The sequence below is a fragment of the Trachurus japonicus genome, chromosome 15, assembly GCF_045865225.1.
Source record: "Trachurus japonicus isolate A0001 chromosome 15, Traja_1.0".
Classification (NCBI taxonomy): domain Eukaryota; kingdom Metazoa; phylum Chordata; class Actinopteri; order Carangiformes; family Carangidae; genus Trachurus; species Trachurus japonicus.
This window is the reverse complement of record NC_140921.1, coordinates 2,985,457-3,003,325: the sequence shown is the minus strand read 5'-3', so window position 1 is coordinate 3,003,325 and position 17,869 is coordinate 2,985,457. Positions and strand designations below refer to the sequence as shown.

The 17,869-nt window shown below is 38.2% G+C and overlaps 1 protein-coding gene across 3 annotated transcripts in view; it reads right to left on the bottom strand.

Annotated features, from left to right (window-relative positions):
* LOC146973014 (spectrin beta chain, non-erythrocytic 1) overlaps positions 1–17,869 on the bottom strand; it is a 152,946-nt gene that overhangs the window by 60,719 nt on the left and 74,358 nt on the right. For all 3 annotated transcript variants that reach the window (XM_085799255.1, XM_085799256.1, XM_085799254.1), the window contains 5 exons: positions 12,753–12,904; positions 6,315–6,488; positions 3,449–3,540; positions 3,239–3,319; positions 974–1,089 (listed from right to left, as the gene is read on the bottom strand). In XM_085799255.1, coding sequence (XP_085655381.1) covers positions 974–1,089; positions 3,239–3,319; positions 3,449–3,540; positions 6,315–6,488; positions 12,753–12,904 — 615 coding nt within the window. The remainder of the gene's footprint in view (positions 1–973; positions 1,090–3,238; positions 3,320–3,448; positions 3,541–6,314; positions 6,489–12,752; positions 12,905–17,869) is intronic.

Below are 17,869 nucleotides of genomic sequence, written 5' to 3'. Positions count from 1 at the left end.
CACGACGACATTTAAAAGAGATTAAATAATTATACAAAGATTATCTAAGAGATGTAGAAAAAAAGAATTGAAAGAGGTAGGTGAAGTAGAAAAATATATAAATATGTAAAAACAAGTAGGTGATCTACAAGTGCTGCAGTGACAGAGTCTTTTTTTGTTTGTTTTAAAGTGATAGTTCAACATTTTTGTCAAACTGGCCCATTGCCATAATCCCTATAGTCATAGCAGTAGGTTTGTTACCTTTAATTGTCGGTGCAAGCTGTTTTTAGAACGGTGGAGCAGAGCCGTGAGCTGCTCAGAGCTACGCTACGGAGTGCTCATGGGATTTCTTGGTTTCCCTCATCAAACTCATCAAATACACAATCCAACAACTCCACAACGCTCTGGTGGACAAGTTGTGACCTGCACATTCACCACGCTATGAGATAATAACACAACGTTACCACACAGAGTTGTTGTAGAGGGAAATACAGAGACTGCTTGATGAAAAACTGTCCCTGAAGGCAACGTGCATCAGCGGTTTTGCATGAATTTCCCTCTAAAACAACTCTGTGTGGTAACGTTGTGTTATTATCTCATAGCGTGGTGAATGTGCAGCTCACAACTTGTCCACCAGAGCGTTGTGGAGTTGTTGGATTGTGTATTTGATGAGTTTGATGAGGGAAACCAAGAAATCCCATGAGCCTCCGTAGCGTAGCTCTGAGCAGCTCACGGCTCTGCTCCGCCGTTCTAAAAACAGCTTGCACCGACAATTAAAGGTAACGAACCTACTGCTATGACTATAGGGATTATGGCAATGGGCCAATTTGCTAAAATTGTTGAACTATGCCTTTAACCACAAATGTCTCTGTCTCACTTTGGTTTCTGTGATGTGATTCAATAAGTTCCAGATAATTAAAATAGTTGTAATGAATAAAGTATCTGCTTGTGTAACCGTGGTAACAGCCTGGCGTCACCATGACAACAGTCTCACCCTCGGGGTCCAGCAGCTTGGTGAGGCCCAGGTGCTGCTCGGCCAGGTTGAAGGCGTTCTGCAGGTTGTAGTGAGCGTTTGATTTCTTCAGCTTGTCGAAGTCGATCAGGTCGGGTCTGAAGACGACAAACATACACAACAAACAACCATAAACAAGACATTAAACTGTAACTTTCACTTTATTTATAACAAACATGGAATAAATTATTTCATTTTCAGCTCATTTCTTGCTTCCCAAGGTCGGACACACACGGGGTTAAAGGCTCAATGCTTCAATTAATCATCACTGAGCGTCTCTGAGTTTGTGTGTAAAGTAGGGATGCACCGAATATTCGATAACCGCATATATTCGGCCGAATATTGTTCCCGTAGCAACGCGCCTTTTAATGAATCATTTAAAAACCAAACACCCTGAACAGCATCAGAGCCAGTCTATTCTCTGACAGCATGCTGAGTACGAGAGGGAGAGACGGCTGCAGCAGTTAAAACGAAAGCTCCTCGTCCCAGCATGTCGCCCACTCCGTCCGTGGCCGACGTCTTTTAAAAACAGTGTTTCCCAACCTTGGGGTCGGGACCCCACGTGGGGTCGCCTGAAATTCAAATGAGGTCGCCTGAAATGTCTAGTAGCCTAATTGATGAATTTAAAAAAATCTGACCAAGAAAGCTTAGGAACCACTGTTTTAAAAGACACTTGGGTTTTTTTTTAATGAAGCCTACTTGCATAGATGTTTCAGCACTCACAATGGGCCGATATAGGCCTAAATGAAAAACTTTATATAACTTGTTGTGCTTTTTTGATGAGCAACGGCAACTGGAATATTCAAAAACTGTCAGAATAGTCAATAAACATTTACTTTCTTTGAAAATTAAGTTTAAAAAAATATTTTATTTAAAAACTTTATAACCACTTCCGGTATTATTCGGTGTTATTCGGCCAAGCGTTTTGATTTTATTCGGTATTCGGCTTCTGCCAAAAAATGCCATTCGGTGCACCCCTAGTGTAAAGTCTCATCAGCTTCACTCGGTTTGAACGTGCATAAAGAAGAAATGTTTACAACAGTGTTAAATATCAAGAGGTTTGAGGCTGAGTCTGCTGACCGGTCAGCTGAGACGCTCAGCTGGTTAAAGACGAGACTGTGCAGCCAAGCACAGAGGAAACAGTGTAGAGGAGGAGGAGGATGAAGTCACTGTGTAGATTCATTATTTATTACATCTTATTCTCATGACTTATGTTCTGTTTTTCACTGTGAAGCTTCACTACAGATGTTTCATCTCTGCTGCTCTAAACTAAACACTAGATGCTGCTAGATAGTGTTGTTATATCTAACAAATGTTCATTTCTAAACAGGTCAGAGGTGAAAGGACGGACGACGTCTACATCATCTACAAGATACAACATTCATCTATCACATTTTATACTTCAGAGACGATGTCTAGTCATAGTATTATCAACTTAATCAATTATTGTGACTTGGTTTTAATGAATCAATGAGACACAGAAGAACTGAATGAGGCCACAACCACAGAAACACAGACTGAAGATCATCGTCTAGTTTCTCCGTCTTTACCCACTTAGTTTTATGTGTTGCTCTGTTGGTGTTTCCTTCAGTTTGTCTTTATATATGTGTTTTATATGCTTATATTAGAGAGATAAAGATTAGTGATAATATATTAGAATAAATCCAGCTAAATTAACTTATATACACTGCTCAAAAAAATAAAGGGAACACTTAAACAACACATCTTAGATCTCAATTAATGAAATATTGCAGTTTAAAATCGTTATTCAATATATAGCAGAGTGTGTTGAGAACAAAATAACATAATCAAAATGATCATCCCAGGTTGATTTCACACGGGTGTGATATACTTGGAGTTACAATGTGTTGTTTAAGTGTTCCCTTTATTTTTTTGAGCAGTGTATTAACTTCTTGTATAGATTATAATGACAAGGAAGCTTGGTAGCTAATTTATGAATAGGGGTGGGAGTAAATAAGTTTTACTTCTTCCCACTCCTTTTCAGATATGAAAAAAAAAAGAAATCAAATGTGTTGTCTTTGTAAAGTATTTATTTGTTATGTCTGTCCATTAATGTATTATTTCTTATTTCTTTTAACATGTCCGAAATAAACTGAAACTAACTAACTAATCTGTGTCTAAAGTTTATACATCTAGTATAAATCTAATTCAACTTTTGATAAAGTCTTAGGAGATAAAAAATTCAGTGTATTTCAAGGCCTCTGCGTGATGCGTTCAGGTACCGACCTGTGTTTGTGGATGAGAGCGTTGAAGGCCATCCCGTCTCTCCAGCTGGTGCTGAAGTTGTGGATGTTGACGTTTGGATATCTGGACAGGAAGGAGGACATCACGGTCACACACACTCTTACAATCATACACACACTTTAATTTAATGCCCCAGGGGCTGATGGGAAATGTAGTACTATAATGTCCTGTAATAACGAGTCTCTCTCTCACCCTGCCGTCTTCATCTGGCACCAGAGCAGCAGAGCGTCTTTAGCCGACTTCTTCTCCTTGTTGTCCTCCGTCTCCACGCTGATGTCCTGGATCTGAGACACACACACACACACACACACACACACACACACACACACACACACACACACACACACACAGAGTTTGAATTTCCAAGCTTTATCAAACTGTCCACACAGGTCAGAGGTCAACCTGTCCAGCCTGTCACAAATAACTCGAGTCGGGTCGGACCACACGCTTCCTTTTTTTGGCTCAAGGGGGTCCCCAACTTTTTCTTGACATTTTACCACTTTTTTCTAGAATTTTTTTACTTTTTTAAAAAAAAACTATTATTATTATGTTTTTTTTTTAAAGAAATTTTTACCGCTTTTTCTAGAATTTTTTTTACTTTTTTCTAAAAACTATTATTATTATGTTTTTTTAAAGAAATTTTACCACTTTTTCTAGATTTTTTTTTACTTTTTTCTAAAAACTATTATTATTTTGTTTTTTTTAAAGAAATTTTACCGCTTTTTCTAGAACTTTTTTACTTTTTTCTAAAAACTATTATTATTTTGTTTTTTTTAAAGAAATTTTACCACTTTTTCTAGAATTGTTTAACTTTTTTCTAAAAACTATTATTATTATGTTTTTTTAAAGAAATTTTACCACTTTTTCTAGAATTTTTTAACTTATTTAAAAAACTATTATTATGTTTTTTTTAAAGAAATGTTACCACTTTTTCTAGAATTTTTTAACTTATTTAAAAAACTATTATTATTATGTTTTTTTTAAAGAAATGTTACCACTTTTTCTAGAATTTTTTTTACTTTTTAAAAAAAAAACTATTATTATTATGTTTTTTTAAAGAAATTTTACCACTTTTTCTAGAATTTTTTAAACTTTTTTAAAAAAACTATTATTATTATGTTGTTGTTTTTTTAAGAAATTTTACCACTTTTTCTAGAATTTTCCTAAACTTTTTTTTTTTTTTTCCCACTTTTTTCTAGAATTGTTTTGGAGAAATCTTACCACTTTTTTTCCCCAGAAAATTCTCTACAATATTTCCCAAAATTAACACCTTTGGCCCTGATTTGAACGCACATTGGCTTAAAAAACTAACGTTCTTCAGTCTCAGAACAAACATTTGTGTATTTCTGGTGTTTTTTTCAGTTTGTTGATATTGTAGTGTATGCATACCGCCACATTAGATTGGCAGTGGTGGACAGTAACAGAGTTTGAATTTCCAAGCTTTATCAAACTGTCCACACATATATGACACACACACACACACACACGCAGACACACCCTCTGCTCCATTTCACCTCCTTCCTCCATCTCAGGATTTAAAACCACTAAAACACTTCTTTTTTAATCCTTGCGGCTTAAAAACATCTAAATCCTTTTCACCCGTTTTCACTGCTGTTCGCTGTCCCCGCTGATGACATCATCATCATCATCATCATCATCATCATCATCATCATCATCACCATCATGACACGACACAACGACCCCGTCACTCAGAGTATTTGTGTTTTGGCTGTAAAACATCTCGTCATTAAACCGACGCTGCGTTAATCTGTGAGTTTTAAAGTTTTAAAGATTCCAGACTGTGTCACATCTTTAGGATTAATAAAGAGTGATGATGTCACTTTATAAAAACTCTGTGTGGAAAAACATCGAGGAGATTTGAATTTTAATGAACTAGGAAGATGATGAATCATCTGGATGAAGACGAAACATCTTCATCTGAACATTATTCAACTTTAGAAGCTCCAGCTTTAATTAACGTTATGGAACGAGCTGCAGGAGGATTTACTGTACCACCGACTGAACCAGTGAGGGAAGAGAAGAGAATCTATCTGCTCTTGTGTTTGTCTCGTGTAATTTGTAATTTGTACATTTTTATGCTGTCTAATTGGTGTTGTTTGTGCCAGGTCGGACTCGTTTTTAAATCTCAGTGAGTTTATCTGGTTAAATAAAAGGAGAATTAAATAATAATCAGCACCGATTAAACTTCTAATAAATAAATGTCCTTCTTCTTAATTCATTACTTGGGTAAAAAATACACAAATAACTTGAGTTGGGTCGGACCGCACACTTCCTTTTTGTTCAGCCTTGAGAGGGTTCAAGGGGGTCCACAACTTTTCTTGAAATTTTACCACTTTTTTCTAGAATTTTTTAACTTAAAAAAAATAACTATTATTATGTTTTTTTTTAAAGAAATGTTACTACTTTTTCTAGAATTTTTTAACTTAAACATTTTTTAAAAATTATTCTTATGCTTTTTTAAAGAAATTTCACTACTTTTTCTAGAATTTTTTAACTTAAAAAAACTATTATTATTATGTTTTTAGATTTTTTTTAAAAGTTTTTTTTGAGAATTTTTTCCACCTTTTTCTAGATTTTTTTTAAGAAATCTTACCACTTTTTTTTCCAGAAAATTCTCTACAATATTTCCCCAAATTAATGCCATTGGCCATAATTTGAACGTACATTGGTTAACGTTCTTCAGTCTCAGAACAAATATTTGTGTGTTTTCTTCAAAATGTTATCTAATGGGGGTCCGTGGTCTAATTTGTGTCGATTTAGGGTCCTTGATGTAAAAAATTTTGAGAACCACTGCTGTACAGGAGACCAGAGTCTGTTTGAGGCTTTTATCTGATATTGTAGTGTATGCATAACGCAACATTAGACTGATGTTATTTAATCTTTCAGGAGGTAAAACAGAGAAGAGAAGCGTCTAACCCTGTTCAAGGTGAACAACAAGAATCCGACTCTGTTTGATTAATGAAAGTGAATAAAAGTGAATTAAGTGAATAACAGCTGACAGACTTGGTTCTGGTTCTGGTGGTGGTGTTCCTCTCACCTGGAAGCGGAGGATGATGGTCCAGATGAGACCGAGCGTGAGCCGGTGGTTCCCGTCCACGATGTCGTGGGAGCCCATGTTCTCCAGGTGGACGCGCTGCTCCTTTAAGAACTGCAGCGCCTTGTCCACGTTCTCCAGACAGTGGATCCTCATACGGCCTTTAGTGGGTTTGGGCTGGAACACAAACACACACAAAACACAACAACACAGGTCAACAACAACAACTGTAAAAAAAACCAGGAAGCGTGAATGAACGGCTTCAAACATGAGGAGGAAGAGGAGGAAGAGGAGGGAGAGGAGGAAGAGGAGGAAGACAAGAACAGCTGCAGACACAGCTGAACGCCTTCAAACCGACACACTTTGTTATGATTGTGTTTTGTGTTTTTTCTAACTATGATTTAAAAAAAACAACTTCTACTGGACGTTATTCACATGATTCATATTGAAACCAGGGTTATTAGAGTTCACTAAAACTAAAACATAATTTAGTAACCTGAATTAAAAATAAAAATGACAATTTTTCCAAAAAATGAGAACTAAATAGTACAATGAACAATGCAACACTAACTAAAAGACTAAGACTAAATAAAAACTAAATAAAACTAGTCAATGTCTCAAAAATAAAACCAAATTAAAACGGAATTAAAAAAAGCAAACTGGTAACACTTTATAATAAGTACACACTATTAAGCATTAGTTAAGCATTAATAAACACTGAACTCTTAATTTATAACACATGAATACTCATTATAAACACAGTTAGTGCTTATCAATGATAAGTGTATTTATAAACTACTGATGTATACTGATGAGTATTTATTCATATGTTATAAATGATGAATTCAGTATGTCATGCTTCACTAATGCTTAACAGTGTGTATTTATTATAAACTGTTCAATTCAATTCAATTTATTTGATGAAGATGGACAGGTATGCCAGGTGTTATCACAGTGGACGCTTCTGTAACATTGTGTGTTGTAGAGAATCAGACTGTTACACAACAAACAGAAACACAACACTGCTCTGTGTAGATATTTATCTCTGTGATATATAATTAGATTAAAACCCCATAATAATAATACTACTACTAATAATAAATAACTATAAAACAATAAGAGATGATCCGTCCACACCACATGTTGTCCATCTTCACTACGACCAGGACCCGGTCCAACAATAACACTGCTGTCTTCACTTCTACACACACACAGCCGGGAGAGAGTTACCGTGGTGATTCAGGATCTGGATTCTGACCAGAGATATTTTGGACGCTTGTGTGTGTGTGTGTGTGTGCGGCGGTGGCAGATTTAAACCCACCCACACACACACACACACACACACACACACACACACAGAGCTGCAGTGTTGTGTTAGTGCAGCTCAGCAGCAACACAATCCTTCTCTCCTCCATCAGCAGCCGCTCGGTGCTGATGAGGCGGGAGTTTCCAGCATGAGGCGCTTTTTTTTTTTTGTTTGTTTTCGCTGTTTTTAGACTGAACGCTCACAGGGGGTTTTTCCTTAAAGGAAAAGTTCAACATTTTTGGCAAATTGGCCCATTGCCATAATAATCCCTACAGTCATAGCAGTAGGTTCGTTACCTTTAATTGTCGGTGCAAGCTATTTTTAGAACGCCGGAGCAGAGCCGTGAGCTGCTTAGAGCTACGCTACGGAGACTCATTATGGGATTTCTTGGTTTCCCCTCATCAATCTCATCAAATACACAATCCAACAACTCCACAACTCTCTGGTGGACAAGTTGTGACCTGCACATTCACCACGCTATGAGATAATAACACAACGTTACCACACAGAGTTGTTTTAGAGGGAAATTCATGCAAAACCGCTGATGCGCGTTGCCTTCAGGGACAGTTTTTCATCAACAGTCTCTGTATTTCCCTCTACAACAACTCTGTGTGGTAACGTTGTGTTATTATCTCATAGTGTGGTGAATGTGTAGCTCACAACTTGTCCACCAGAGCGTTGTGGAGTTGTTGGATTGTGTATTTGAACAACATGCACCGACAATTAAAGATGCTTCCATTTTTTTCTCTGCTTGGATGTAGGTATTATCTAATTTGTGAATTAATTCTTTGTAACAAGGGGTAGACAATATAAGTTCGCTTCTTTCTGCCCCCTTTCATTCAAGAGTTACAGTACTGTCATTGTTTATTTTATTTTTTGTTTTTATGCTCAATAAATGAATGAAATAAATAAATAAACTAAACTAAAGGTAACGAACCTACTGCTAAGACTATAGGGATTATGGTGAGAGGAGGATCTGACTAAATGTTGAACTATCCCTTTAAGTTTGGAGCAGCCTCAACACTCCCCCACCCCTCCGGTTGCCTCCCATGTTTAACTCCGTCATCGCTGTGAACTTAAACCACAAAAATATGAAAAATGACTCCTATTCTCTCAGAAGACATCTGGTCATGTCTTGTATATTTTTACTATTTCAAACTAATCCCATGAAAACCCCCAACACTTCTCCTACAGCCTACACCCCCCTCCTCCTCCCCCCTCCTCCCCCTCCTGCCCCTCCTGCCCCTCCTCCCCCCCAGAGACCCACAGCTCCATTGTTCCCAGAAAAAAACCACAGAAACAGTGAATCAGTGAGTTTTTACTGCGACATGAACTAAAACTTAAAAACATCAGCAACACTGCGGGAAAATATGTGGAGGATAAAAGTTCAGTTCACACTCAAATTTCTCATTACTTATTATTAATATATGAAATGAATCATGTGAGGATGAAGAGAACAATAAAACAATACAGTCGTGTGTTCTGGAGGAAAAACACCATGAAATGAAGTTTATATTAAGCAACAATTATCTTTCTGCGGGCCATGTGTGAACAATGTGACACAGTTCAGAGGAGGAGGAGGAGGAACACTGGGTTCAGCATTTAGACCATTTGTTGTAAAAAAAAAAAACTGTTATTCTAAAAAACAGGGGAAATGATTCATTTGTTTGTTGCATCATATGTTTTAATTTTCAGGTGCAGAAACTGGTGTTTTGATGTTTTTATGTTACTACGGATGGAAATTAGCATCTTGCTAATGTGCACTGTCTCATTCAAATAAACAAATAAAAGTAAAGTAAAGTAAAACCAGCGACACAAAAGACAGTGGAAGTTGTAATGTTTCGTGACGTTTTTTGATGTTCAATGTATGCTTTTATTTTGAAATCCAATTATCGGAAGTAGAATGTAACTGACTACAGTAACTGTTATCAAGGAGACGGAAATAAAGTACCAGTAGGCTAACGTTATCAATGGTTAAGGGTTAGGGTCTTTTTTATTCCTTGCATTCTACATCTATTCTGCTTCTTTTAAATATTTCATTTTATATTTTTGTATTTTATATGCAACAAGTACATAGGAATTTCACTGTAAACACTCGTAATTATATAAACTTGAATTAAATCTGCTGCTACTAGGTCAAATACGACTTTACTTGTATATTTCCAAGTCATGTCATGTTGTTTAGTGTGACATAGGTCTGGTATTATCTTCTACACACAAACCATATGGTGAGATTATATGACATCTGATTCATTATAGTCTCCGTATAAAGAAGTTTAAAGACTTTAATGCATCGATAGTGATAATAATAATCCTATGAAACCACAGTGGCCATGCTCTGCATTTAGCACAAAGTGTGAAATCCCTTCCATAGTTACCTGCAACAAAGCACTGACTTGCATTTTAAGTCCACACATACATCAGCTGCCTTTGCTATGTGCTGTCTCTCTTGCACTGACTATTTGACCATTTTTTATGAATGTAGGCCTACTATTATATCTTATTTATTTCTGTTTAGTCTGTTTTTAGTTTGTGCCCATTCCTTGCTTTTATATTTGCTTACTTTTTTATCTGGGACCTGGCTACAGATTTCGTTCTGTCATGTTTAACATGTGGAATGACAATAAAAGACTTTGACTTGAAATGTTTTGCAGATTTACATTTCAATAGGACGAATCTCCTTGTTGTTTACAACTACTTCTGGGTAGAAAACCAGCATGAGAACAATAGTGACGCACGAGAGTTTCGCTATATTTATCTCATTTTTCATGTCACTATATCGCCGTTTAGACTAATCTGATGTTTGTAAAGTTTATAAAACCAATGATTGGACAAACATTACTATTTCTGTGTGCACATTTTTCTAATTAGTCATGGTTATCAGAGATTAGCTGGGCTAACGGTTAGCTACCTGTTTAACTTTAATAACTCAGTGACTCAATAAACGCTCCATGAAAAAATATTTTCTCCAGCGGATATCTGAGTTCCAACATGACTGAGCTAACTGGAGTAGTTTCATGTGGTGTCCCACAACGGGAGGATTTTAACAGCTGACGTCCTGGTGTTAGCTTAGCTACTGCTGTTAGCTTAGCTACCGCCATTAGCTTAGCTACCGTTAGCTGTCCCTGTCAGCTGCAGCCACTGATGCTTTCTAGACACTGTGATTCCCCCAAACTGAATAAATAGCACATAGCAACACAAAACACACACACAGAAATAGTAATGTTTCTTCAATCATTTCAGATTTGTCTAAACGGTGATAGGGCGTGAAAAATATGACATAGCCTATAGCTAAACTCTCGTTCGTTACTATTGATCTCATTCAAATTACAGCTGGTTTTCTACCCGGAAGTAGAATGTAAACAACAAGGAGATTCGGTCTATAGGGGCGAGTGTGTGTCTGTTTAACTGTGTTGTGTTGTGTTGACAGTATGAACCAGTCTGGATGAAGAGGATCGAGCCTCTGTCTGGATGTGGAAACAGCCGCTGGCTCTCAGATTCCTGAAGCCCAGTCTGGAGGCGTTTTGGCTCCGTGTAAAAACCCTCAGAGTTACTCAATGACTTCTTTCACAACTCCAACTCCGCTGCCCCCCCCTCCCCCACTGAGATTCCCTCCATCACTATCAGTCTGTCTCTCTCTCTACTTCCTGTACCGAGGGTTGTTATAGCTACTTTATGTTTTGTGTGTTGTTTTATTATTGTGATGGATGTGAATCTCTGCTGCTTCCTGTCTGGCTGTGAGCTTGTGTTTTCTCTCTGCGTGTGTTTGACAGGCGGAGAAAAGAAAAGGCCGGAAGACCAAGGAGAGAGGAGAAGGAGAAGAGTTTGGCTCGTTGCTCTGGAAGTCACAAGGGCTGAGAGTGTGTGTGTGTGTGTGTGTGTGTGTGTGTGTGTGTGTGCGGTTACAGTAAGAAGATGGACAGAGAGACACACAAAGGGCAGCAGGTCCAGCTGTAATGTATTCCTCCCGTTGCCTTGGAGACGGGAGGCTGGCAGTAGCCTAACTGTTGTATCTCGGTCACTTTGTCAATCACTGAACCCACACACACACACACACACACACACACACACAGAACTCATATCCGTCATATTTTTTTTGGGTTTATCACTATCGGTGGTTTGGTTTATCGTTGTTGCTGTTGCTAAGTAGCCTAACGGAAGCGGTGTTTCTGTGTTTGCTGTTCTGATATAGTATCACACACAGCATTGTGCAACTTAAAGGACAATTCCTGTCAAATTCATTCAACCTGGGGCTCTAGTTTTCTAATATTTCAGCCATCGCCACAGCAACGTATAATCTAAACATTCATTCTGTTAGAGATGAAATATTAAGAAACTAGAGCCCCTGGTTGAATTTGACAGGAATTGTCCTTTAAAGGGATAGTTCACCCAAAATTGAAATTTCACTCATTATCTCCTCCCCCTCTTGTGGACTAAGGGCTGGGAGAAGTTTCAGAGTCCTCCGTGGCTTCTCTGAGTTACAGGGGGTCTCGGCGTAGCAGAGCATGTCCATATAACGGTTGCAAATGGATACCAACTGTCTTCGTAACAAAAAGACACACCAAAAAACATCCAAATACCTCCATGTTGCTCGTATGTAATGTCCGTCTTGTACTGAAGCCCCGAAATGCAAAATTGTTCCGAAAAAAATTTAATAAGTCTATATTTCAAGCTTGTTTTGTAGCAGAAGTATTTGGATGTTTTTTGGTGTGTCTTTTTGTTACGAAGACTGTTGGTATCCATTTGCTACCGTTACAGTTGTATGCACTGCTACGCCGAGACCCCCTGTAACTCAGAGAAGCCACGGAGGACTCTGAAACTTCTCCCAGCCCTTAGTCCACATGAGGGAGAGGAGATAATGAGTGACATTTCAATTTTGGGTGAACTATCCCTTTCAGGCGACTGTGACTCCGCCCACAGGTTCAGGACTTTTACCCTGAAGAAGTTGATTTAAAACATTTTTATGGACTCGTGTCATTAGAATAAAAAAATGACTATAATCAAACTATGAATTAAAATGCTGCTTCATGTTCTCTTTGCTATGAAAACATTTCTTGATTTAAAACGACACGTTTATCACAGTTCTGCTCTGACTTCCTGTTTCAAAATAAAAGCTCAGCCAGCCGATGACTCACCAGCCTCTCCCCTGACAGCACCTCCAGCAGCTTGATGAGCATGCGTCCGTCCCTCAGGTCCATGTACAGGTCTGTGATCCTGCAGGACACTCTGGACAGGTGGGAGTTCACCCACTTGGTGAAGGTCTTCTTCTGCACCGCCTCGCGCTCATCTGAGAGAGACAGAGAGAGATCAGTGGTTATCCAACAATAAACAAATACAGTCCAGAGTTGATATTCCTGTGTTTCTGACACAAACGGGAGCTTCCCACTGCACCTGAACACACCGAGCGTCAACTTGGGTCTCGACTCCGCCAGACTTTGAATTAGATCTAGTTTTACAAACATGTTGGCTTTATTATTATTACAGTAGAGTGATTGACAGTTAGTGTAGGGATAAGACAAGCCAAGCTTCTGCTTCATATTCCTTTTCCGACAGATTATCAACGTGTATTAATGTCCTCATACTGAGCCAGACTTCTAAGCAGGTGTATTGTTTGAAATATTTTTGTTATCTTAGTTTAATCAGAGGACCGGGGTTACATGAGTGACCTAACGTTTTATTATTATGTTTTCTAAATTTTTTTCCACAGACAGCGTCAGACAGCGACTCAAACATGCACCCAGAAGTTTATTTACTTGAAGCAAGTCCAGAGTTGATATTCCTGTGTTTCTGACACAAACGGGAGCTTCCCACTGCACCTGAACACACCGAGCGTCAACTTGGGTCTTGACTCCGCCAGACTTTGAATTAGATCTAGTTTTACAAACATGTTGGCTTGCTCTATCTGTTTATTGAGTCGTTGGGCGGCTTAACGCCATGACAACATACTTGCGACGGTGAAAAACATGACAAGAAGATGGCTTTGGCAAAGGAATCGTTTGAATCGGCGTTGGCATCAACTTTGAAAGAATTAAACTTGTCATTTTCTTTAAAAGTTGAGCCAGAAACTGCACTGAAGTCGTTCATTTAGAAGAAGGATGTATTTGGTGTTTTGCCGATGGGATATGGGAAAAGTTTAATCCACTGACGTCATCCTGCTCTTTGCTCTGATTGGTCGTAGCGCTACCCTATTGGTGCAGAGGCAGTTTGAAAGACAGCCTTCATCCCGCCCCCTGGATTGAGCCGAGGTCTACCGCTCGTTGCCAGACTAGACATGGTAATGATGTAGTCTGGCTTGTCAGGCTAGCCCCGAGTTGAATTTGCCTGGAATTGTCCTTTAACTTCCAGTATTCTGTTATGTTTATGTATGTTTCATATGTTTTATGTTTCATCTCGGCTATACAGTATTGTAAATGAGGTTACTTCTCAATATAATGTATCTCCGAGTTTAAATAAAGGTTACGATGATGGTGATGATGATGGTGTGTGTGTGTGTGTGTGTGTGTGTGTGTGTGTAAGGGAGAGGTTTCCTGTGTCTGACAAAGCAGACATAATCTAAATCACTGCTGTAAATAGTCACACCCACACACACACACAGACACACACACAGACACACACACACACACACTCAGTGCCGATGAGCTGCAGGCTGACAGCAGACACCTGCTGTCTGCAACACAACTTAGTTTATTTCCCACAGGTCGGATCGTTATTGTTACCAACACACACACACACACACACACACACACACACACACACACACTCTGGAGATATTGGAATCACAGCGTTTCCTCGGTTCAATCCCGGGTCAGTTGCCGTGTCGACCGAATCAAAGGAGGAAGTTGCACAACCTGACAGCAGAAGAGAGAGAGGAGAGGAGAGGGCGTGACCCCTACACACACACACACACACACACACACACACACACACACACACACACACACACACACACACACACACACAGCTGCTAAATGTGTGTGTGTGTTTTTACACTTGAGTGATTTGATTTCCGTCACATTTTTCTCTTTCGACAGCAGATTCAGATTCTGTTCTGTAAATATCTTTGAGCAGAGGAATCGAACCCGCGACCTTCTGATCAGGCCCCACTGGGCCAGTCAGTCGCCTCATTATAGCTTTAAAATGTTCGTTAGCTTTTATTGTAATTTTGTTTTTATTGTTGAGGAATTGACTAGTTTTTATTCAGTTTTTATTCTTGGTTTTAGTTTTTATTCAGTCTTAGTTTTATTCAGTTTTTATTCAGTCTTAGTTTTATTCAGTTTTTATTCAGTCTTAGTTTTTATTTAGTCTTAGCTTTTATTCAGTCTTAGTTTTATTCAGGTTTTATTCAGTCTTTGTCTTAGTTGTAGTTTTTATTTAGTCTTAGTTTAGTTTCTCAGGTTTTAGGAGAAAGCCTCTGTCAGACCTCTGAAGATGAACTTCCAAATTCCCTTTTAGTTGCATCCATCCCATAATGTTCCCATCAGTCCTCATCAGGTTCCATTCCCTCTTATCCAGCTGTGGGTCGTACTCCAAGTCGTTTTCTTCCTGCAGCTTTAGACATCGACAAGAAAACTACAACTAAGCTGCTGTTATCTGATGAAACTTTACTTTACTGCAGTTTAGCATCAAACCTGGAGTTTTTTTATTTTTTATTTCAGTTTACTAGATTATTTTTTCACTGCTAGTTTTAGTTCTAGTTTTAGTTTTAGTTTTAGTTGAACTATAATAACCTCAGACCAGTTAAACCGCTCTGAGCTTTGACCTTTTCGAAAACCTCTTCCAATCAGTTCATCTCTGAGCCGTCATCAACGTTTGTGCCAAATTAGGAGAAGAAGTTCCGCCTCATTGTTTCCATGACAATGAGACGGACGGACGACCAGAAAACAATACAGTACGTCTCCATCCGACTCAGAGAGAAAAAACTCAACAAAACAAAACAAAACTAACAACTGTAACAAAAATTAAAGTGCACAGTCAGAGAAAGCAGCAGGGCCGTTGCTAGGAATTCTGGGCCCACTGAAAGAATACTAAAGTGGGCCCCTGCCCCCTGACTTTTCCCCTTCACTGCAAAAACTCAAAATCTTTCCAAGAATATTTGTCTTATTTCTTGTCAAAATGTCTCATTTCTAGTCAAAACTAATCTCTTTCCACTTAAAATAAGACTCAACACCTAAAAATTATCTTGTTTTTAAATAATTTTCACTTGTTTCAAACTAATTTTCACTTGAAATAAGTAGAAAAATCTGCCAGTGAAAGCAAGTTTTTTGTGCTTGTAATAAGGAGGAAAAACTTGCTCCACTATCAGATTTTTCTACTTATTTCAAGTGAAAATCTGCTTGAAAGAAGTAAAAAGTGTCTAAAAACAAGCTACTTTTTAATGTGATGAGTCTTATTTTAAGTAGAATGAGATTTGTTTTGGTCTAGAAATTAAATTTGGACTAGAAATAAGACAAATATTCTTGGTAAGATTTTGAGTTTTTGCAGTGTTCTTTCTTAGATTACGTATGTATTATTATTATTTTTTTTTTAACCTTTATTTTACCAGGCAAATTGCTTGAGATAAAAACAATCTCTTTTACGAGCATGGCCTGGCCAAGAAAGCAGCAACAAGATAATATACACACAAAGAAGTGAGGACGAATATGAGAGAGAGAGAAAAGAGAGAGAGAGAGAGAGAGAGAAAAGATGAATGACGTCCAGAGTTCTACAGTCCGGCAGGGATATGGGGGGAAGAGAAGGAGGACGGGAGGGCTGTGTGGTACAAGGGGAGGCTGTATCATTATCATTTTTTATTTACTTTGTTTTGATGCTAATGCAGCATTACACTGCAAAAACTCAAAATCTTAACAAGAATATTTGTCTTATTTCTAGTTAAAATGTCATTTCTAGTCAAAACAAAATAAGACACATCATATTAAAAGTAGCTTGTTTTTTGACACTTTTTACTCCTTTCAAGCAGATTTTCACTTGGAATAAGTAGAAAAAATCTGATAGTGGAACAAGTTTTTCTTCCTTATTACAAGCACAAAAAACATGCTTTCACTGGCAGATTTTTCTACTTATTTCAAGTGAAAATTTGTTTGAAACAAGTGAAAATGATCTAAAAAAAAAAGTTATTTTTTAGGTGATGAGTCTTATTTTAAGTGGAAAGAGATTAGTTTTGACTAGAAATGAGACATTTGGACAAGAAATAAGACAAATATTCTTGGAAAGATGTTGAGTTTTTACAGTGTACTATGAGTATTAGTCAGGGTCTTATGCAAAAATAAGGAGGAATCAACTGTGTTTGACCCCTGGGAGTGAACACACACACACACACACACACACACACACACACACACACAAACACACACACACCTCCTGACTGTTTCATACATGCAGACACACACACTGATACACAGCCGTGACCTCCACAGCGCCGAGCGGGACAATGGCGTCAGTGTGGAGCGACCTTCAGCCGCGTTATCACCGTCGCCGAGGAGACGCTCTGAGACTTTCTGATACGAGACACGAGGACGAGACGTCGGTCAGCGAGCGAGACGACCACGACCACGACCGGACGGAGCCACGGACAACACACACACAGTCACAGTCAGAAGGAGCTTTTATTTTGAAAAGTCAAGTCATGGAGCAGCAGAGGAGCAGTCGCCACTTTTTGACCTTTTTCTGGATGTTTGTGTTATAAAGCTCCTTCAGAATAAAGGTAGATGTTTGTGTTAAAGCTCCTTCAGAATAAAGGTTGACATTTGTGTTAAAGCTCCTTCAGAATAAAGGTAGATGTTTGTATTAAAGCTCCTTCAGAATAAAAGGTAAATGTTTGTATTAAAGCTCCTTCAGAATAAAAGGTAGATGTTTGTATTAAAGCTCCTTCAGAATAAAAGGTAGATGTTTGTATTAAAGCTCCTTCAGAATAAAAGGTAGATGTTTGTATTAAGGCTCCTTCAAAATAAAGGTAGATGTTTGTATTAAAGCTCCTTCAAAATAAAGGTAGATGTTTGTATTAAAACTCTTTCAAAATAAAGGTAGATGTTTGTATTAAAGCTCCTTCAGAATAAAAGGTAGATGTTTGAATTAAAGCTCCTTCAAAATAAAGGTAGATGTTTGTATTAAGGCTCCTTCAAAATAAAGGTAGATGTTTCCATTAAAGCTCCATTAAAGCCTTAAAACCAGCCGTCAGGACTTCCTGTCACTTTGTGATGTCACAACAAAGCCCCGCCCCCTCACCACCTGGACCCACCATCCATCCAACAACAAC